This window comes from Triturus cristatus, chromosome 5_2, assembly GCF_964204655.1.
Source record: "Triturus cristatus chromosome 5_2, aTriCri1.1, whole genome shotgun sequence".
Taxonomy (NCBI): domain Eukaryota; kingdom Metazoa; phylum Chordata; class Amphibia; order Caudata; family Salamandridae; genus Triturus; species Triturus cristatus.
Genome location: NC_140588.1, coordinates 412981955 through 413004309, shown reverse-complemented (window position 1 = coordinate 413004309; position 22355 = coordinate 412981955). Strand labels below are relative to the sequence as shown.

Genomic DNA, 22355 nt, shown 5'->3' with positions numbered 1-22355 from the left:
GCAGTCCTCCGGGGCCTTCTATATCTTTTCTAAACGAGGAAGCACCGGGACTACCGCAGCCTTGAGCCCCTCTTCCCAAACGTGACTAACAATAGGGATTGTCCTCACCGATCTTTTAAGTCGTACAGGAAACATTCCGACTGTACCGATGGCATAGGCAGATCAAACCTTTTAGCTGCCCTTTTCAACAAATTATGGAAACCACCAATGTCCCCAGGTGGAGAATCCACTGGCACCGGAGAAGGGGAAGCAGGAGTAGGGATAATGTAATCATCCCACTCTCTATCCGTATCCGGAAGATCAGCCTGACCCTGGTCCTCATCCAAGGTGTCATCCTGGACTGGAGGAACTGAAGGCGGTGGATCCACTATCAATTGCAGTGGAGGTGGCGGTAGCCGAGGCGTGGAAGGCTCCGCTGGCGGAAGAGCGGGAGCTGAAACAAGCTCCTGTACCGGAGATGGCGTTGGAAACCTCTTTTTATAGTCAGAAAGCATGAACTGTAAGTCAGAGATCAAGGAGGATGGCATACAGACCATTTCCTCCTTATAACCTCCATGATAGTCTTGAGGAGGATCATACTCCTGCTGGTCATCATACCCTTCCTCAGAATCCAAGTCCTGGCATTTAAAGTGCAGTTCAGAAGGACTATGTGCATAGCCATACGGACCTTCTTCATCCTCCTACTCCTCCTCTAGAAGGCCGGTAGGCAGAAGAGGAGTCACTTTGCTTGGGGAAGTGAGCTCCAGAGTAATGTGCCATTTTCTGATGGTAACAGCAGAAATTAAATCCATCGTCTACAAAGTCGTCGTCGATGTAGATGTCATCGACGGTCCCGTTGACGATACTATAGTCTTGACCGTCGAGGTCGTCTGAATCACAGCCGTCGACATCCTCAAAGTCGTCGACAACATCTTCGCCATGACTGATGACGCCGCATCAGACTTCACTACCGTCGACGAAGAAGATAAGGAAACGCTCGTCGACGATCCCGTCGTCGGAGTCAAAGAAGAACGAGGAGATTTTACCTTCTCGCTACGTGTCAACAAAGACGATGACAGTTTCTTCGTCGACGGGGTCGTCGGCAGCGGCGTCGACGGCAGAATTATCTTCACATGTTTTTCCTCAGAGGGAACAGAGGAGGGCTTTTTGAAGTCCTTTTTTCTGTGAGGAGGAGGAGAAGGAGGAACAGAGCTCGACTTCCTCACTACAGTCTCCCCAGTAGAAAGTCCTTCCCTCTCCTTTACACCTCGGTGAGGAGATTTGTCTGGACTTTGCCTGTCAGACCCCAGAGAGGTCTTTTTAGAGGCTTTCCCAGGACAGTCTTCAGAAGAAGAAGGGTCTGATCTCCCCCTTTTTTTGAGATCTTATACAAGATGCAGCTGATGACCCATCACTGTTGTCGCTGGAAACAGGCTCCCTCCTGGATTTCAACTTCTGGAGCCAGGTCAGGAGACGACCCTCACGGTCCCTCAAGGTTTTGGTGATAAAAGAACGGCATGCCTTGCAGTCCTTGGCCTTATGATCTGGATACAGGCAATAGATGCAGTCCTTGTGAGGATCATCTACATAAAGCCTCTTCTTCGAGCAGGTAGCACAAGCTCTAAAAAGGCCTTTTTTCTCCTTCTCAGACATGTTGAATTAAGATGAAGAACCAAGATGAAGAAAAGCTCTTGAAAAAACTCTAGTACTAGAAGTAACAAGGAAAACCCTGAGCAGAGCTCAGTGGAGACTCCCTAGCACAACATGCGGTAGAAAATCTGAGGATCTCTCAGGAAGGTTCTAGAGGATGAGGCTAATCTGATTGGTTGTTGATTTTATTTGGTCTTTTTTATAAAAAGAGGTGGATATGTTACAAAACTAGAATGGGCCTAGGCCTAGTTTCTTATTTGTAGTGATTTGTACTACTATTTTGATATATACAGGGTACTCCCATCTTGACGACGGGGAATGATTCAAGCATGGGAATCTATGAAAGTTCCAATACTGGATTAAGTATTCTTTTTTATTACAGCTAGGTGCTCCACAGTAAACTTCTTTTTTTTTTTTTACAGTTTAAATGTATTCTTTTGAGAGAACATTTTCAGGAAAATCTGGCATGTTTTAAATTGCAGAGGAGACCTAAATTTTACGAAAACGTCAAGTGCGCACTTCTAGCTGAAGATTTTACAATACTACAATCTTGGAAGAAGTGTTCAGGGTCCCCACACACAGAGGGGAATATCATATGTTCATGACTGTCGGTGAGGCTCCTACAATGCAGAAAGTGAGGTCGCCTGTCTTGGTACTGACAGTGTCGAAAGATGGTGTGTTTTTTTACCTCATGAATGCTTCAGGAGATGGACTCCAATGTCTTGTTTTTCCCCCTCTGTTTTTTTGGGAGTGTTTTTGAAGTTCAATATTCTTCCGCTTGAGAAACTTCTTCGAGATGTTTTATGCTCTGACTGAGCCTTTCTGAGGCAATTTAAGAGACTTAGAAAAGGTGTCAGCCTTCACCTGTAGCAGTGGCCTTAAACATCTGGAGCCACAGAAGTAACCTTCTATCCATGTCTTAAAGGGTCTTAGTAGAGCATATTCCACAAATCTTGCAATCTATTGCTGTATGGACGGGATATAGGCAATAACATTCTTTGTGAGGATCACCAGAGAAGAGTGTCTTTTTTTGACAAAAACAGAAAGCCCTGAAAAGATAGTTTCTCCCCTCCCCCCTTTTTTTGCAGATTCAGGCAACGTAGCTTAAACTCAGTGTGAAGCAAGTTCCCCAGAAAAAGTCTGCTAAAAAGCTATAAGAATTGTTGGAAACAATTTACATTCATAAGAGACTGGAATGTGAGGAGAACTCAAACGGACTCCCTTCACATGCAATGTGCAGCAGATGTTTTTGGGACAGTTGCAACTGGGGGGGTCTGGCTTTCAGTGTGCTTTCACCTCACTGGTAGAAGTCTGGTTCTTTTTCAATGAGGTAGGCAGGATAATTAGATGGCAATGTTGACTGCCTCCTGGGCTTTAACAATAGAATGCTATTGTAATGTTACAGTGGGATTCCCAGTTCGAAGACTAGGGTGATTCATGTAAGCAAACCTATCAAATATTCATAGCTGGAGAACCCAGAAACTCTAGTCTCGGCCTTTTCAATCTTGAGCTATGCTCTGATGAAAGGGAAGAGAGTTTGGCATCAGGGAACTAATATTGAAACTGAACTGTTTTGGGAGCCTTACAGTTTCTCAGAGGAAGAGTTTCTCCTTTCTATGCCGTGTTTTTGGAAAATCTTTTAGTAGATAGTTCTCTTAGGTGAGTTGACTGTGGGAGAAGGAGATCGCTTAGATGTCTCCATGCAGGCCTTAATCAGAAACATGACTTCTCTCCCGGATGGTCTTTGTTGCAGAGGCACAAAAATCACAGACTACTGCATTGAACTTGATCAGAAATACTACCTGCAGTTCTCATGGAGACCTGAAAAGTTGGAAAGCTTGGGAGAAGACATTTCACTTAGTCACTGTGAGAAGTGTAGTCTAGGAGACACAAATAAGGTCTCTGGAAACCCATACTGAGAAGCCATGTCATGTATGAAAATTGAGCTGCTGCAGAAGCCGCACAGAGCTAGGCGGTAGTGCTGGTATACCTTTTTTTGGAGCACTATGAAGCTTGGAAGGGATAAATGTTACAGTGAGAAGTCTATCGGAAGATGTATCCAATAAATATGCAGATCAGACTCATGGGTCTTTGACAAATATTGTACTAATTTGAATTGACTTTGGTGTACACATCTCGGAAGAGAAAACAAATCTGCATTTTCGTCAGGCATTTACACATGGGAAACATACAGCACAACAAAAAAAATAAACCACAAATCCCGGCTACATTAGAGTATTGCAAAAAATAAAAGTATGACGCTGCTGTTAGACGTTTAGTAACTCTACATGCCTTTCCTATGATAGTTTAATTTTCTGTGGCAACATTTTGGAGTGCTGACAAGACATTTGGATTTATTTAAGCTTTATTTCACATCACTACCCACCGTCAACATTTGCTGTTCTGGTTAAAAAAAAAAACTTTCACTCCCTAACTGAATGCGTGCTTAGAAGACCCTTTGAGTGACCAGAAAGATAAATGTATGAAACCGAAGTCCATCAAACTGTTGCAAATCAATGAATGAATATCATGTTTGTTGCAACTGTTGTCAAAGTAATAAGCTATTTTTCAGGCCAGGTACTGCCATAGCATTCTAAGTTAAGTGGGAAAACTGTGTTGGCATTGACACTCAGTGTTTTCCTGCTACTTTATCCTGCGCGATACGGACGTCCTTCCTCGATTTTCTTTATATAGTATTTTGCATGACTAAAGTTGATTTTGCTCTTTTACACAATGTTTAAACATAGTATATTTCATGTGTTTTGATATATATTGGTTACAACAAAATTCCTAATATGTATCAGTTTAGAAACTTTCACTTGATCAACTTCACACAGAAAGAAATGTTTGAAACAAATGGGCAAGCTTTATAACATTGTCGAGAAGAGGAGGAGAGTCAATAAAATTATGGTGGAGTGATTAAATTACAGGTCAATACCAAACAGGAGTTAATAAAACTGCACATTTTAATAAAAGGAAGGTAGACAAATTGACTTACATAATAGTTATCATTGATTTGTACCATCGGTGCATTTACACAGGCTCCCAGACATTCAACTTCTATCAAAGTAAACATTTTGTCAGGCGTTGTTTCTCCGACCTTTATGCCTAAAAATATTTTAGAAAGTGAGTTAGAAATGATTATTTAGCAAACATGATAATTTACATTTTAATAAAACAGCAGAGTAATAACAGTGGTGCTAGAACAATTTTGAGAGTGGGGGTGCTACCATCAATATTACATCACTGACCTCATAGGGATTGTGAAAAAGGCAAGCGTCAAAGTGTAGCAAAGGAGATGTGACCATTCAGCAAGAGAGTGGTAACAAGTCTACTGGACAAAACATTACTAAATCTTGGGGTCATTCACAGACCGCAAATTTTACATTAAATGGCCACTAACTCTGAGCAGACATAGTGTTAGTGATAAAAATGTTTAGCACACTAAGGGTAATGTGTGGAAATTATATTTCAGTGAGATTTGTCAATTGCGCATCACCAAGTAAAGTGTCTTGATTAGTTTAATCCTATATAAAATCCTTGTTGCCATCTTACTTCAGAACTACCAAAAAGCACTTCATTTGTGCTTTAACTGCCTATATATTTTGAAATATTTGTACAGTTAATTTATAGGTATTTAAAATGTTGTGTGCTAGAAAAACAGGATTTCATTCAGCATTTAATTTCAAGCGGGCAAGATTCCAGCGTAGTTCGCTTTACAAAATCCTCTCACTTTGCAATCAGAGAAAGAAAAGTAAACACCAATCTCCATTTTAAAAGCATAAGCAATAATATTTCATAAGACCTGGCCTGACATTTGACCTATGTCTTTGAAAGCACAGCAAATTTGACTAGATAAAAACAAACTTTAAAGGCATCTTAAATTACTCGTTCACCTTTTTAACTCAGCATGGTTACTTTGAGAGTGCTGCAGGACCCCTACTTCCAGCACAAATGAGTAATAATGTCACACACAGTATTAATTCCAGAACTTGGTCTTTCAGCCTCGCCCACCTTTCTTCACATGCAAGGGTCAGTCGACCCGGTTCTTTCTTGACAAAGCTGGAAAATTGATCTAAATATAATGCAGGAGACCAGAGTGCTTAAGCACCCCTCTCTCTACACATAGATTCTGTCTCAATCTGTCAGTTCTATTTTTTTATAGGTTATACAGAGGAAACAGACAACCGTTAAAGGCAGAGCAGGTGTGTTTAATGAAGGAAGGGGAAAGCTAAGGGACTAAAGGTACCAGAGGGAGCATAATGTACATAGGTTAACTTACCAGCACCTCTCTATTCTTATACAAAGGAATGGTAGCTAGTGATTGCAGATACAGATCAAGCTTAAAATGTTCCTCTGCCTGACAGTTTCAACAGGGCATCAGTCCAACCAACTAATATCAACTGCATACAATATGCAGAAAGTATGGCACACAACACACAAAGCTTCTTAAACTATCATCTGAGCGTTGCTCTGAAAGGCCACACATTTATCTTGATCTTCTGGACATAATTTTGCATTATTAACTTTGCAGAGTACTTAAAAAGGTAAACACAAGTTTGAATGCATTACACAACTCTTTCATACCACTGTAAAGGGACATTATATCTAACTAATAACCCACTACAGCAAAAGAACACGATCTGAATTTGAATTGTCCCGTCTATTTTTTAAATCTTCAATACCCAACACTATAGTTTCAAGGCACTGCTCAACAAAAGCAATCCTAAAATTAACAGAAAAATAAATACTCACATGAATGATTCAAATTCGTGTATCACAAAGCCATCCTAACCTCAAGGTTTAGCCCTCTCTAAATCAAAATTGAGTTTTAAAAGCACAGACACTAGAAAGCCATTTTCTGATGAAAATGATACCTGTTCAAAACCTTTCAAAAACAATGTATGGGTGTACAGCACAACCTTGTCCTCAGGAAAAGGATTCAAGGTTTTGTGGGTGAAGGAGTTCAGAACTTGCTAGTTTGGCAAGCAGACATAATTGAAGCTCTCCTCTTTAGTGGCAATGTTACCACTTTAATATCATCCAGAGCCACAGTCCCAAAAGGCTTGTGCATGAAATCCTTTTAAACAACATACATATTCTAGTATTTCTGATTGGTGAATGTGAAAGAGGGGTGAAACCCCGAAACCGGTCCTAGGATGCTTGTTTCCAGTCCAGTGAGGACCTGGCTTGGCAGTTCGGGCTGGACTGTTCCCATGAGGCACAGGGTCAAGACTGATTTGCATATGGCTGGGTTCAAACTGGATTGGCATGGTGAGCAAAAAAACGATGGATTTAGGCCCAGATCTCTGTACTGGGGTGAACGTACGACATTGTTCTGCATTCTGTCCATCAATTGTTGTTTTTGCATTTGTCCCCCCGAGTGGGACGGGTATGCTCAGACTGAGTCCCGTGCTCTCCATGCCACTGGAATCAAGCTATTCTGGCTGAAGAGGGGTGAAACCCCGAAACCGGTCCTAGGATTCTCGTTTCCAGTCCAGTGAGGACCTGGCTTGGCAGTTCGGGCTGGACTGTTCCCATGAGGCACAGGGTCAAGACTGATTTGCATATGGCTGGGTTCAAACTGGATTGGCATGGTGAGCAAAAAAACGATGGATTTAGGCCCAGATCTCTGTACTGGGGTGAATGTATGACATTGTTCTGCATTCTGTCCATCAATTGTTGTTTTTGCGTATGTAGGAAATGACAATTTTTTGATGGTGTACCCCAAGATTTTTTGCTTTAACTGTTTTTACTGACTGCAGAATAATATGGAGCACTTTGCCCTTACTAACCAGAGGTAAAGTGCTGGTGCTACATCTCTCAAAATGATGGAATTGGTTTACTCCTAATTGGCATATTTAGCTTGCCTATAAGACCCCAATATATGGAACAAAATGTACCCAGGGTCAGTAAGTTGTGTCAATAGTAGACTGCAGCACCTATTGTGTGATACACTACAGGGGCACTGCAAACATGGCTTCAGGCTTGCCACGGTAGCCGGACTGTAGCATTCTAAAAACTGCAATTCAACCTGTCAAAATAAACGCTCGACAGGTCAAAAACTCCCTTTTACATATTAAAAAGTCACACCTACGTAGCCTTAAAGACCACAAGGCAGGGTGACTGGTATTTAATTGTACGGCATGTAGAAAGTTAAAGTGCCCCTACAGTGACTAGCACCCAAGAACTATTTTTACATTATGAAGGCTGGGTGACCCATAGAGAAAACCAGACTGCAGATTAAAATCCTGATACTTTGTCTCAGGAGTGGGACTACTTAGAAAAATTAAACAACTTTATTTAATATTTATTAAAATCCAATTCAACTGTGAATTTTGCATTTGCTTTTCTCCTATCTTGTGACTAGCATTTCAACAGGTGTGAAAAAGGTTTGAAATGACTCCCAGAAGAAAACAATAGGTTGACTTAAATGGCCAGAGAGGACTCATCCAAACCTCACCAAATATGCAGGATGGGGGCTGTGGATAATATTTTTGACACTACTTACTCAAATGCTGCTTAACATGTGTGATGAGTTTACATATAACACGTGGGGTACACTTGAAAGGAAGGGATCAGGATGCCAAAACAGCTCTTATGTATTCATGGTCTGGTTGCTGGAAAACCCCGCTTCAGTTCTACCACACTTATGACTCTGGGTTTACTGGTGGTTGCTGCAAACTGGATTTTGGTGTTAGATGTGAGAGGACATCTGGATTACTATAGTACTCTCCTCACTCTGCCCATGCCCTCAAGGCTCAAGTTCGAAAGACATTTGCCATCTTGAAAATGCCCAAAGTAGGAAGGGGTGGCCCCAGAAACTTTCACCCCATTGTTTACTGTGTGCCCTGGAGCAATCCCACCCAGGCTGAAATTTAGCATCTCAAGACACCTACTTCAAAACACTACTGGACCTGAGGAAGAACAAAAGAGCCCTGAGCAAACTGTATACTTTTTTATTTTCAAGAAAAAAATCCAGAAGCAGGATTTTCTTTTTGGAAAATAAAACAGAAAATGCTCCACTCCCATAGAGAGGGCAAGGGGAACATTTAGCCGTTTTACCACCAGGGTTTTCCTGACAGTGAAAACTGACCTTCAGTTCTGCCCATCTAAACCAGGTGGGTGGGATTACAGGTCTGTCTCCAACTGCCCTTACTCCACAGGGCCATCAGAGGGGTTTAATTATAGCAGAGACAGAGTAGTCTCTACCGTGATCAAACCAAGGTCCACCTGCATCTAAATTCAGTGGGTGGAGCACATTCTTGGCGGTACGTATACTCAGTCACCATTGCGTCAGAGTATCCTTACCACCAAGAATTAAATCAGGCCCCAAGTCAGCAGGTAAAATCTTTGACCAGGATGAACCTGGTTGGTGTACCCGAAGCGTACGCAACCTCAAATTACGCCCAAGTCCTGATCTATAGCAACCATTGCCTATCAATGGCACTATGAACTTCTTGGCGCTATTCCTATTTAAAGCTTTAAAAATTCATGTCTGCAGTTTTCCTTACTGTAGTTTTGTTATTTTTTTGTCATTTTGTTTATAAACAATTTGTCTAATTTGTACATTTGACTTTTATTGTTTAGGTACTGCATAAATACTTCACACACTGCCTTAAGTTAAGCTGGCCATGCTACCTGGGGGGTGTGCTCAAGTTAATTTAGTGACTGAAGGTTTACCCTGACAAGGGTCGTGATTATTCATTGGCCCCCAAATATTAATCAAGTTTCTTACAGCAAAGTTATGCCAGATACAATCAACAGGTCTCCATACTGTTCAATGCAAAAACACTCTGAAAAAACAAACTGTGGTTGGGGGGGGGGGCATGGCCCGAGCCAAGTTAGAAGAGGACTTTCACTTCTGAGGCTATGGCGCACTCTCCAGACCACATGGAAGTAGGGCTAGCATGAGCAGTGTCAACTGACCCAAAATCACTGGCAGGACCCAAGAGAGAAGAACCGGATTTGATGGAGGGCGTGTATTCAAGAGAGCCAAAAGAATAACCTGATAAATCAAGAGGGAGAGGGGTGGCCATACTAGTCTCATGACAGTGCTCCAGAGCTGCTGATGGCCTGTATATCATCTGTTGCCCACCCACAAACAGAATAACACCATTCTTGTCTGAGGTGAATACTCTATGCAGCAGAAGTAAAGGCGGTGAGTTGATGGGTCAGTCAGGTGCCTAGGAGAGGAAACACAGGACATGATTAAACCAGGGAGGGTCAGATTAACCCTCAATATGGTGCCTGGGGTCTGCTGACAGTGGGCAAGTGTCTGTGCATCCTCTGAAGGACATCATGAAGGCCCACATTGTCCATTCACTACAATATAATGAAGCAGGACTAGCTGAACAGCATACCTTTCTATATTTATAACAAACCTCATCATTAACCAACAGGAGCAACAAGCTGGTTGGTCAACTGCAGGAAGGACGCAGAGGCCACGCATTACACAAATTACGCTTTATTTTAGGCAGATCCCAACCGTACATTTGCTGCTCTGACCTATCAGGACGAACTGCCAGTGCAAAGCCCTCATACATAAGCCAGTACACTCGCCAATCATTTTTCTAGAATGGTCACTGGAGAAACTGAAGATACAAGATAAATGTAGGTTCTGATGGATAGGAAATTATTAGAGATAAATTAGTGCAGAAGACAAATGTGCACTACTCAAAGTAAAAAAAATGCATGAAAATTTGAGAGTGTGAGAAAATATTGCTCCAATGTGAATAAGAAATAAGAAAGGGAGTAGCATTCCAAAAGTCACAGAACTATGCATACAAAAAAAATCAAATGGCGACACCTTCTTGCTGGGGGACTGTAGATGCTCATTGGAGATTTTGGGGTATTAGAGATTTGGGACTTAACAGCTCAGAGAATCAACTACAATGGTATTAAACAAATGAAAGCAGTTTTGAGGTAATTCCTGGTTGGCAGAACTCATTACGCATGCACAAAAAGCCAGGCCAACAGTCTTCAGGAGAGAGGAAAAAACATAAATCTCAATTGGACAGACTATTGAACAGTAACATCATTGTTGGAAATGACAATTTTTTCGGTGGTATTCCTGCAGATAATTTGCATTCGTTAGCTAAATCCATTTTTGATGGCGCTAAGACCGTGCACTTTACTCCTGCTAACTAGTGGTAAAGTTCTAGCGCTCTCTCTTTAAAACATGATTACATGGGCAAATATTTAACTGACATTTAAATTAGTTACAAATTCCTAGCATATGGTAAGACTCAAGCCTGTAAATTAAATGCTACTAAGGGACTGAAGCACTCATTGTGCCACCCACCAAAGAAGCACTGCAAAACATTACTTCAGGTCTGCCATTACAACCTGTGTGTGCTGTTTTAACATGCCAATTCTACCTGGCAAAAAAAACTTTTGCAAGGCCTAAACCTTAGTTTTTAATACTCATAAGTAGCCCCCAAGGTAGGCCCTACATTCATATAGGGCAGAGTATTTGAAAAGTAGTGTATATATATTGAATATTTTACATGTATGGCAGCGAAAAAATCTCCAAAGTCGATTTGCACTGTGGCAAGGCTTGCTTCCGGTAGGTTGACAGTGGTTTACCCAAAAACATTTAAGGGCTAAATTCAGTTTGGGAACAGCTAGAACATTTTTTCAAAGACTCCTTTTAAAAGTAATTTAAAATCCAAATTAACAGTGAAGACCGGTTCTGATTTACTATTTCGGAAATTACACTTTTAGAAATTTGTTATTTCTCTGCCTAAACCTAAAACTGAATGACAGAGCCCAGGTGTTACCGGACCCCTGTTGGCTCCCCAGAGTGAGGTGCGTATGGCTCCCAGACAGGTGACAAAGGGCCTGGGGAGGTGCGGGTCTTTTCGACAGGATGGCTGTGGAGGAGCTATGCCTCCGCCCGATTGCACTTTTAAGGGACTTGTCCTAGCCCACACAGAACAACCTGAAACTGGACGAGCCGCTGCCTTTGTTTCACTAACCAGGCTGAAGCCAAACCTAGAGCAGAGGGGGAACTAAACGGAACCAGTTTAGGAGGTAGACAAAGGACGGTCTCTCCACAAACATGCTGGCACTAGGCATAAAAGTGGCATCCCCATAACTTAAAATCAGAACACTATTGGACCTGTGAAGACTCAAAGACTGTCCTGATGCCTAAAGCAAGACTGAACCTGCCCGCATAGAACTCGGCACCCCAGAACCGACCCCCAAAGGTAAGTCCGCTGACCTCCTGTGTTAACAAAAGCGATATAACAAACTTCGGAGGCCTTTCCCGATTCCTTGCTGACAAGACTCAAATAGAGATGTCCTGGCTCCTCCCCTCTGCTGGCCTCTGTCGAGTGGGTCCTGAACCCCCCGAACGCTGTCCTCAAGGTCCTGGACCCTTGACTGGGATAAGAGTACACTTCTCCTCGCATAACTGAAGGTTTTTATCTGAACAACGCTAAAAGAAGGCTCACTGTATCCAACTTTGAGCAACTCAGTTTCGCAAATCTGTACCGTGCAGTTGTTGAATTAAAACGTCACCAGATAAGACACAGAGCCCAGCTGTGCCATGCAGCTCCCACGTGAAAGTTTCACCGGGCCCGATCCAGAGTGACGCAGAGCTCTGCAGAACAGTCCCTATACCCAAGTCAGAAGGCAAAACCTTCAGTAGGACAAACCTGGTCCTGTTTATGGCCTGCGCTCCATCGTGGCCGACCTGAAACTGACTATTCTGGGCCAGTGCAACCAGATACCCACAGTTGGGGCCATTTTTACCTGAAACTTTAAAAACTGATCTCCCTGGTTCCAATTGTGGGATTTTTGTTACTTTAGTGTCATTTTACTTATTACAATTTACTCTAGTTTTATAAATTCATTGGGGATCTTTCTTTTGTAATGTTTCACTTTATTGCTGTTTAAGTGCTGCATAAATACTATACACAGTGCCTCTATGTTAGCCGGACAGCTTTGTGCCAAGCTACCCGAGAGTTAAGCAGAGGTTATATAGTGACTTTGTGGTTCACCATGAAAAAGGATTGTGACTATTATTCGAGGTGGGAACTGCTTTGTGCCAAGCTACCAGAGAGTTAAGCAGAGGTTATTTAGTGACTTTGTGGTTCACCATTAAAAAGGATTGTGACTATTATTTGAGGTGGGAAACTAATTCTTCACATTTCTTTACAACCATGTATAATACTCATGCAAAACTTTTACTACAAATGGATTGATTCATAAATAAGTATTGATACCCAGTTTTTTCTGAATTGTCTCCAATATGCTGTCAGAGTCCCGAAGCATGCACGGTGTAGTTGTGCAGATCTGCATATGGTATTTGCCTACTGGTTGACGATTAAACATAGTGTAGAAAGTAGCTACTTCATATACTCTCATGGGAGGCATCTGAAGAACTTCAGCAACCTGCAATAAAAAAAAGTTGATAAAAACAAAGTCTATCACTGCATTTTTTATTCATATCAAGCACTGTATCAGAGTTCATTATCATATGAAAGTAAATTAAAGGAAATTGTCCTTTACATTAATGAGACTGAATTATGGTACAACATTATGCAAAATGGAACAAATCTATGCAAAAAATAGGCAAAAACCAAAAAACAACCTCTTTCTGGATGGACCATAAGCGATGGTTTCGCTCATCTCCTTTTCATTATGCATATCATTTTCACCTGTGCTATTGTTTGTTGCTCCCCTACATCAAGATAAACAACTGTACATAGTGAAGACGCGGCAGGCAAATGAAAGGTTATCCACTAGAGACAAAGACTGTACCATCAACTATCACGTTCTTGAAAATGTCATTCTGTTCTAGGAGATCATAAAATAATTTCTCCAAAAGGTATAGTATGCCATCGTTTTTCTATGACCGGGGTCGTTTGGAGGTTATCCATCTACTTCCAGCAGGCAACTATCAATATTCTTGCTGTTCCCAACAAGTGCATCAGTACAGCAATTTTCACTTCTTAGGCATTTGTTTTTTGCCTCTAGTACACAAGAAAATTACCCAAGTGATTAGTAATGGGAAAGACCATTACCCGTTTGATGAGACTAGTATCTGCTCTTTAAAACAGTTTGATCAACAAGCAAGCCCACCAAATATGTTTAAATGTTTCTTCAACCTTTTAAAGTCTTGAAGTCTCGAATATTTCCACTCTGAATTTGGGTAAATCTATGAGGCTGTGGGGTGGATGGGTAAAGGAAGGGGTTAGGCAGATGATGAGATGCCACTGATCTAAAATCTTGTAATGTGCTTCTCCATTATATGAGTCCGCAGACCTTGGTCCCAGGACATCACTTTCCCCGGAAGCCCAGCGGTGCTCTGCGTCGCCTTGCGTCCAGCCAGCCCTCCGTTGCAGGGTACGAGCCTACCCTGATCTTTTTTTCTCTTCCTGAGTGATTGCCTCGATATTTTGCTTGGTACTGTTTTGCGTTATTGTATTTTAATAGAATTGTGCCTGCTACTGTAGGATTGTCTTTGCATCAGTTTCCCTTGCTGTGTTTTTTTGCTCCCCTTCGTTTTCCCTCCGTTTACCGCCGCTAACGTCTGACCCCTCCCCTTCCGCCCCGCTCCCGCATCCCAGCTACTCGTCCCTCCCCTTCAAATGCAGACTGCTGTGCGGTCGCGCCGAAGGCAAGCCCGTCTGCCCCCGTCCACGCCTGGAGCGCACCCAGCACCAGACCCCCTGTCCATCGCGACCACCATAGGACTAGACTCAGCTACAACGCAAACACCTTCCATGCACTCAACGAAGGCCGAAAATACACCTGCTTCCAGGCCACCCCGAAGCTCACCCACGGACCCTTCACCTGCAGCTACACCAGCCAGCGCACATCAGCACGCCCTGCCCATCTCAACACTGCAGGCCACAACCATCTCAGCTGCATACTGCTCAACACCCGCTCAGTCCACAAGCACGCCGTCGAACTCTGGGACCTGCTCGACACCTCCGCCCCGGACGTTTCCTTCCTGACGGAGACCTGGATGAACACCTCCTCGGCACCAGACATAGCCATAGCCATCCCTGACGGCTACAAGATCACACGCAGGGACCGGAACAACAATAAACCAGGAGGAGGAATCGCTATCATCCACAGGAACACCATCAGAATCTCAACCAGTTCCGAAGATGTCCTCAGCATGGCCGAACACCTACACTTCCAGATCCACGTCAATAACACTACCACCCTCAGAGGAACCCTCGTCTACAGACCCCCGACCACAGTTCAGCGAATCCACCGGCGACCTCATCAGCACGCACGCCATCGCCTCCACAGACTACATCCTCCTCAGAGACCTGAACTTCCACCTCGAGAACGCCAACGACAACATTGATCGACAACCTCGGTCTCAAACAACTTGTCACGACACCCACCCATTCCGCTGGACACACACTTGACCCCATCTTCTCCACCAGTGACCACGTCACCTTCAGCCACACCACCGAACTTCACTGGACCGACCACCACTGCATCCACCTCTCCTTCGAGAAACACACCGCACACAACCAACCTCAACGTATCCCACACCGCAACTGGAAAAAAGTCACCGAAGATCAGCTCATCACCACACTCGCCTGAGACCCTCCACCCGAGCCCTCCGAGACAGACACAGCAGCCCACAACTTCAGACAATGGATCGACGACTGCACCAACACCCTCGCCCTGATCAGGAAACCCTCCAACAGGCGCACCGACATGAGAGCCATCTGGTTCAACGACGACCTCCAGAACTCCAAGCACCCCTGCAATGGTGCAATGACCAGACACCAGACAACCACGCAGCCCTCAAGAACGCCAGACACAAACACCACAAGCTCATCAGATCCGCCAAAAGAACATCCTTCAAGGAACGCATCGACAACAAAGCACACAACAGCAAAGAGCTCTTCAACATCGTGAAAGAACTCGCCACCCCCAGCTCCAATGACATACCGCCGTCACAAGAACTCTGCTTCTCCCTAGCCACCTTCTTCCACTGCAAGATCGCAGACATCCACAACAGCTTCGACACCCAGGCACCGACGACAGACACCGACACCCCAGAATCAACACCCACCAAACGCACCGACCTTCTGCTCTCCTGGAACAAAGTCAACAACGAAGATACCACCAAAATCATGAACACCATCCACTCCGGCTCACCTTCCGACTCCTGCCCCCACCACATCTTCAACAGGGCAAACTCCATCATCGCACCCCAACTCCGCAAGATCATCAACAGCTCCTTCGAGACCACCACCTTCCCAGAGAGCTGGAAACACGCTGAGATCAACGCCCTCCTCAAGAAACCCAAGGCGGACCCAAAGGACCTCAAGAACTTCCGTCCCTGCTCCCGTTCCCGGCAAAAGTCATTGAGAAGATCGCCAACAGACAACTGACTCTCTTCCTGGAGGAGAACAACGTCCTGGACTCCTCCCAATCTGGCTTCATCCACCTCTCGGCCGCCTTCGACACCGTCTGCCACCACACCCTGCGCACACGCCACCACGACACAGGGATCCGAGGCAAAACCCTGGGCTGGATCACCTCCTTCCTCACCGGCAGAACCCAGAGAGTCCGCCTCCCCCCGTTCCAAAGCCACCACGATCACCTGCGGCGTACCCCAAGGATCATCCCTCAGCCCAACCCTTTTTAACATCTACATGGCACTGCTCGCCAACATCGTCCGAGCACACCACCTCAACATCATCTCATACGCCGATGACACACAGCTGATCCTCTCCCTCACCAAAGATTCGGCCAAATCCAACCTCCACGAGGGAATGAAGGCCGTCGCAGAGTGGATGAAGACCAGCCGATTGAAACTGAACTCAGACAAAACGGAGGTCCACATCCTCGGCTCCACCCCCTCTGCATGGGATGACTTTTGGTGGCCGACCGTGCTGGGAGCTGCCCAGACACTCACAAACCACGCACGCAATCTGGGGTTCATCCTGGACTCAACGCTCGCTATGACCCAGCAAGTCAACGCTGTTTCCGCCTCCTGCTTCAACACCCTCCGAATGCTCCGCAAGATCTACAGATGGATCCCCACAGAAACTAGGAGAACGGTCACCCAAGCCCTCGTCAGCAGCAGGCTGGACTACGGCAATGGCCTCCACGCAGGAACCATGACTACACTCCAGAAGAGACTCCAGCGCATACAGAACGCCTTTGCACGCCTCATCTTCGGACTCCCTCGCCACAGCCACATCACCACCCACCTAAGAGACCTGCATTGGCTCCAAGTCAACAAGAGGATCACTTTTAAACTCCTCACCCACGCTCACAAAGCACAACACCAGACCAGCATACCTCAACGAACGACTGTCCTTCTACACCCCGAACTGCCAGCTTGGCTGCGCCGACCTCGCCACCGTCCCACGCATCCGCCGAACCACCACCGGTGGCAGATCTTTCTCCCACCTCGCCGCAAAGACATGGAATACCCTCCCGGCCCACCTGCGGCAGACCCAGGACCTGCTGACCTTCAGGAGACACCTCAAGACCTGGCTGTTCGACCAGTAGCTGCCGTCCCCCCCCACCCCATAGCGCCTTGAGACCCTAACGGGGGAGTAGCGCGCTCTACAAATGTTTGATTATATGCTGCAGGAAAGTCATACCACACTTGTTGCCCTTCTCAGTCTTATACATCCCTGTCCATGATCTTACTCAATTAGTCCTGGTACGCCCGAAAGCTGTCGGGCCAGTTTTCCAGTAGCAATACAAACGCACAAATAAAAATGCTTTAAGTACCAATATTTCCCTTGATAAACCTTTTGAACAACATGCAAGGACTTGTGGCGGTTTCCTTATTTATTAGGTTCTATACACAGTCTCTAATTTTTATGTAATGAATGTGCTTGCAATCAGAGACTCAAATATTGTTTACACTGTTCATAAACCTTAAGTAACTAACCCATCTTCCATTCTTTCTTCAATGTACCATTTTCATCGCAGGCAAAAAGTAAGGGTTGCAATGTATTGAGAAGTGGAAGGCGAGGTGTCGAGGGTGCAAGATAGGTGGTGAATCCAAACTTAATAGAATTTGATCCTGGATCACTAGAGTGGTTTTGAACATCTAACTGGTATACACATCTCGATTCTTCTGGATAGGAGATCAAGTCCCTGACAGCCCTTTTTCAAACTGCCCTATCCATCCATGCATGTCCAGTTTTTCACTTTTTCCGTGCTGGACCAGTCCTTTCAAAGCCTTAAGTGCAAAACATGGAAGTATTTTAAAATACTAGGAATGGTGAGATCTTTTATCCATTCATACCATCAATAGTTTCAAAGGCAATTCCAGTCTTGTGCCAGCCCACATAACGTCGACTTAGGGTTTACAAAGATTCTGTGGCTCTTTTCTGGGAACAGCAGAAGAGGGTCAAGATATTAATTTTCATTAAATTTACTCAATATGCATGAAATTTCCATTTTCCCAGGCCTAATCTGTAACAGTTCTCCAAGCACACTCCATCCACTGATTCGGTTAGGTAGCCGTTTATGTATTTTATGAATCTCTCAGTCCATCATAGGGGTATTATGTTTTAAGGTCTTGCCTGAGACAATGCATGCACTGTAGCTGGAGAGACCTTTTGTTAACTCAAAATTAAAACATAAAAAATAAAAAATAAAAACTTAGAAGGGCTTAAAGCCTGCCCATTAATTACCGTTGGTTAGCTTCACGGTCACTCATTTTCTTGCTTCTCATTGGTCGGCACATCCCAGCTTTACTTCCTCTTCATATGGTTGTCCATTGAATGGAGCATGGACTAACTGTTGATTAATGTCTTTATTGGTGTCCTTCCTCTGCTTAAGTTCCAAGTACTCTTTTCTTTTTCTTCTTCCCTAATCGTTGATGCTTACAGTCATTGTTGTAGTTTGCTCCGTTGTTGCTTTTATCATCTCTTCTTTCCCTCACACTAACCCTCTACTCCTTTTGAGACCTTTCCCTCTCTCGTTTTTTTCCCATTCTCTCTTCCATGTCTCTCTTGCACCCGCTACCCCAAAACCCCTCCCGCATCATTGCTGCTTCTCAACATGCAGCTGACTCCTTCCTACATCCTTGTCAAAAGGTGGTCCTCTGATCGCACTGGAACACAAGAAAAGAATAGGATTTAAAAACACATCCCAGAGGCCTTTCCTCCAACATCGCAAGTCTCTGCTATAGACTTTTTAGAGCTGCTACGGTGAGCTCTAAAAAGGCACCAGACACCACTAATACAGAAATGTATCTAGCTCATCCCTAGAGGTAGTGCGAGAGCTACTGAACCAATCGCCAGTGCAAAAAAACCTATCCCCTGAGCAGTGACAAAAAAAAGAACATGACTCTCCCACTAGTGGAGTGTAAAAACAACTTTTCATAGACGTGCATCCAAAATAGGTAGGTACATTTGCAAAATAAATTGCTATATAAGGACAGTCAATAAAAGAAACACAAAAAACAAGCATTTGCAATGCAAATAGGTCTCGCATTTGTGAGTGAGAGCTATTGGCGCTGCAAATGACAATGTTTGTTACCTATACATTTTCTTTTTGAGTGAATGTATGTGGTGTGGAGTGTTAATATGTGGGATGGATTGGAATCGTTAGTTGTGGCATTGTGTATAGTGAAATTGTGTGGTGTGGAGTGGATTTGTGTAATGGAATAATATGGCAAAGTGTTCAGTGGAATTATGTGGATAGTAATTATGTGGTATTAAGTGTACTGGAATTGTGTGACATGGAATGTAATTATTTGGAATGGTATTTTGTACTGTGGAGTGGTATGCAGTTTAGTTTATGTGGTGTGCTGTTGAATTTTGTGGAATGATGTGGAATGTTGTGGAATGTTGTGGTGTGGATTGGATGTGGTGTGTTGTGTAAATGTGTTGGGGATCGTTCAAACCATTGCCGGATAACTACAGCCACTGCCACGGAATTGACTCACCTGCCTCCAGCCCTGCTTTCAGTCTACCAAAGCTCTGCTGCCTGCCCTTTGCGCCGCAGAGTGAAGGCTGTCCTGGGGTTGCTGCCGGGCCACAGGGGACTCCAACTCCCAGCACCCTCGAGTGGCGCTCACCGCCCACGTCACCTCATAGCGCCCGGAGGCGCTTAAATCAGCTGTGCGCCTCCCGCAGCGCGGGACGCACGCGGGTGTGCCCGGGCAAAACCCGGGCCAAGGGCGGGCCCAACCGCGCCCGTCAGAGGCCAGAGGAGGCCGGGCTGGGCCACGATATCTACATTTGTGTGCCGAATTGTAGCATCATATTCCCTTTTTCAAGGGTTTACTTTCTTTGTAAGCTTGACTGGCTGTAGTTAATTGTTTGGCACTGAGGTCCCTTGAAATATGAGTAAAAGAAAGGCTGGGGACAGGGTGGTGGGCACTTTAGATGCTTTTTTAAAATCGAGCAGAAACGGTTCTATTGCATGAGATTCAGGCTACTGAGCGAAGGCTCTCATTGGAACCTCTACTTCCCTGGGGAAGCTCTCTGCCCTGTGCCCAGTTACCACAAAATCTGATCAGTAACGACGCAGAACCAGCCTGTGACACAACTCCTCCTAGTCGGTCATGCGAAGCGTCTTTGTCCTCTACTACGGGCAATCCGCAAGCCCAGGTTGGCATGTTAGCCCTGTTATGGTAACAACTAGGGGGAAGAAAGCCAAGGGGGGTCAAACGGCTGAACCACCAACTAAAAAAAGGAAAGGCCGAACATTACCCAAACCCAACTCACTAGCGACCACAAAAAGACTTAATGGGGTACATGTCTTTGGGAAGCCAGGTGCTATTACTTTGGTTGTTAATCCTGCCACTAATCTAGCATCAACTCCACTAACTTCCCAATCTAAGCAGGTAACTTGTTCCAATATTCAGCCTAATGTAGAGGAACTTTTGTTCACTAATAAGTGAACAAATAGCAGCTCTTATCGACCCAATATCTAAGAGATTAGATTTAGTGGTTGAAAGGCTAGCTAAGATTGAACAAAGTCTATTCCTAACCAACCCAAGGAATACTGCCATAACCTCTACCCATGCTAATGGGAACGTCTGAGGTTACACCACAGGGGCTGTATCAAGTATGCAGCTGGGAAGCATGGTAAATGTACAACCAAGCCCTGGTATGGTACAACCTGTGACATTTCCAGCCTGCCTCCGCGCTCTTAGTTCAAATAACGGTACCCATGCATCGGTGTCACTGCAAAGTGGGGATGAAGGTAATAGAAGGAGACAGGCTGCTCAGGGAACAGAGGGGGAATACTAATATGCTGCCTAGTCTCCATCTACCCCCCAAAGCCACTCCCTATTACGGTTGTTTTAGCCAATGTGCCCCCTCTTCCCACGGGTACCCGCGAGCATTGGTCGACACTTAAAAATAAGGCTCTCCACTTAGTGAGTAAAAAGACAGGAATCAGACACCAACTGTTCGACGAATTTAAAATGGTGCGTCGAATCCACTGGGTAGGTTACTCACATAAATCTATGGCTGGCGACTGTGTGGTTTTGAGTTTCAGGTCACCCTCCTTGGTCCAATATATTCTTGAGATGTCTGGACACTACTCTCCAGTAGCTGAGAATATTAGAATACTTCCCCTAGGGTACTTTTATAATCATCGGAACATGCCTAGACACAAAGAACTGAGGGCTTATAATGGTGGCTTCAACCCGGTTAACAATCCGGTACTAACCAACAACCGGTTTGAGCCATTATCATCCCTAGAAGCTAATGACTGACTGAGAGGGAGGAATAATATACCACGGGTTAGAGGCAGAAGGGCTAAAAAAGTGGGAGATGGGAACCAGGCTAAAAAACCGTGGTAATTTGCTGGGAAGTGAGAATGTACTCCCATGCGTTATGCCGTTAGCTGGCAGAAGGAGTGTCCGCATGGGTAATGTTCTGCGGGACACTCTCACCAATTCTAATGCCCAGCCCTCTGTAGGTACACCCAGTTTAGGCCTGCTCCCACCAGCTAATGGGAACACCTAGGAGGGTCAGATAAACTATAGGATTAATAGTCCCAGCCTCCCGAAGCCATGCCTGACCCTATCCTCCTGGAACGTAGCAGGTTTAGGAACAAAAACAATGTCTACAGATTGGTCACTATTGAGTCTACAGATGTGTGGGCTTTTCAGGAGACTTGGTCAGTGGAGGGAGTTTATCATCCAAAAATAAAAAAATTTAAAGCAGCGACCAGGGGTTTGAGTGGTCGGCCGGTTGGGGGGTTGACCTGTTGGGTGAGACACATTGAGGGGGTAAGGGTTGAGGAGCCAACTATCGATTGCCTGGACATAATGGCTATCCGGGTTAGTTCATCAAAAGGGCTAGACCTCACACTATACAATGTTTATTCGCGGGGCCAACCGGGTGGCATGAGCTTGAATGTAATTACAACTCTTGAAAGGCATCTGATTCCCGATGCAAATGCTAGTAGTTTGATTATAGCCGGGGATTTTAACACATGCTTCTAACCCTTAGATCGCGAAGACGGAAGGCTGAGTGAAGAAGTGGATGCAATATGGGGCATCCCACAGCTGGACCTTGAATCAATAAGGAAATGGTCTGAGGCCGCCCTCCAGCTGAAGGGGGCTTTGTCTGGTAAGGGGCCTGAGGGCAGTTAACGGGAGGACACAGTCTGATAGGCAGGGCGTAAAGACATTTGACAATGGAAGAACAGGTAGTCGTATAGACTACATTCTTGTCAATGTGGAATTATGGCAATCAGTTTTAGATATGGAGGTTCAAACGAGGCCTGAGAGCGATCACAAAACCCCC

At 44.7% G+C, this 22355-nt stretch overlaps 1 protein-coding gene across 1 annotated transcript in view; it reads right to left on the bottom strand.

Moving 5' to 3' along the window:
- Positions 1–22355, bottom strand: part of NDUFV2 (NADH:ubiquinone oxidoreductase core subunit V2) — a 124483-nt gene that overhangs the window by 31245 nt on the left and 70883 nt on the right. Inside the window, exons 5-6 of the mRNA XM_085607325.1 lie at positions 12861–13029; positions 4628–4737 (exon numbers count right to left, since the gene is read on the bottom strand). Coding sequence (XP_085463451.1) covers positions 4628–4737; positions 12861–13029 — 279 coding nt within the window. The remainder of the gene's footprint in view (positions 1–4627; positions 4738–12860; positions 13030–22355) is intronic.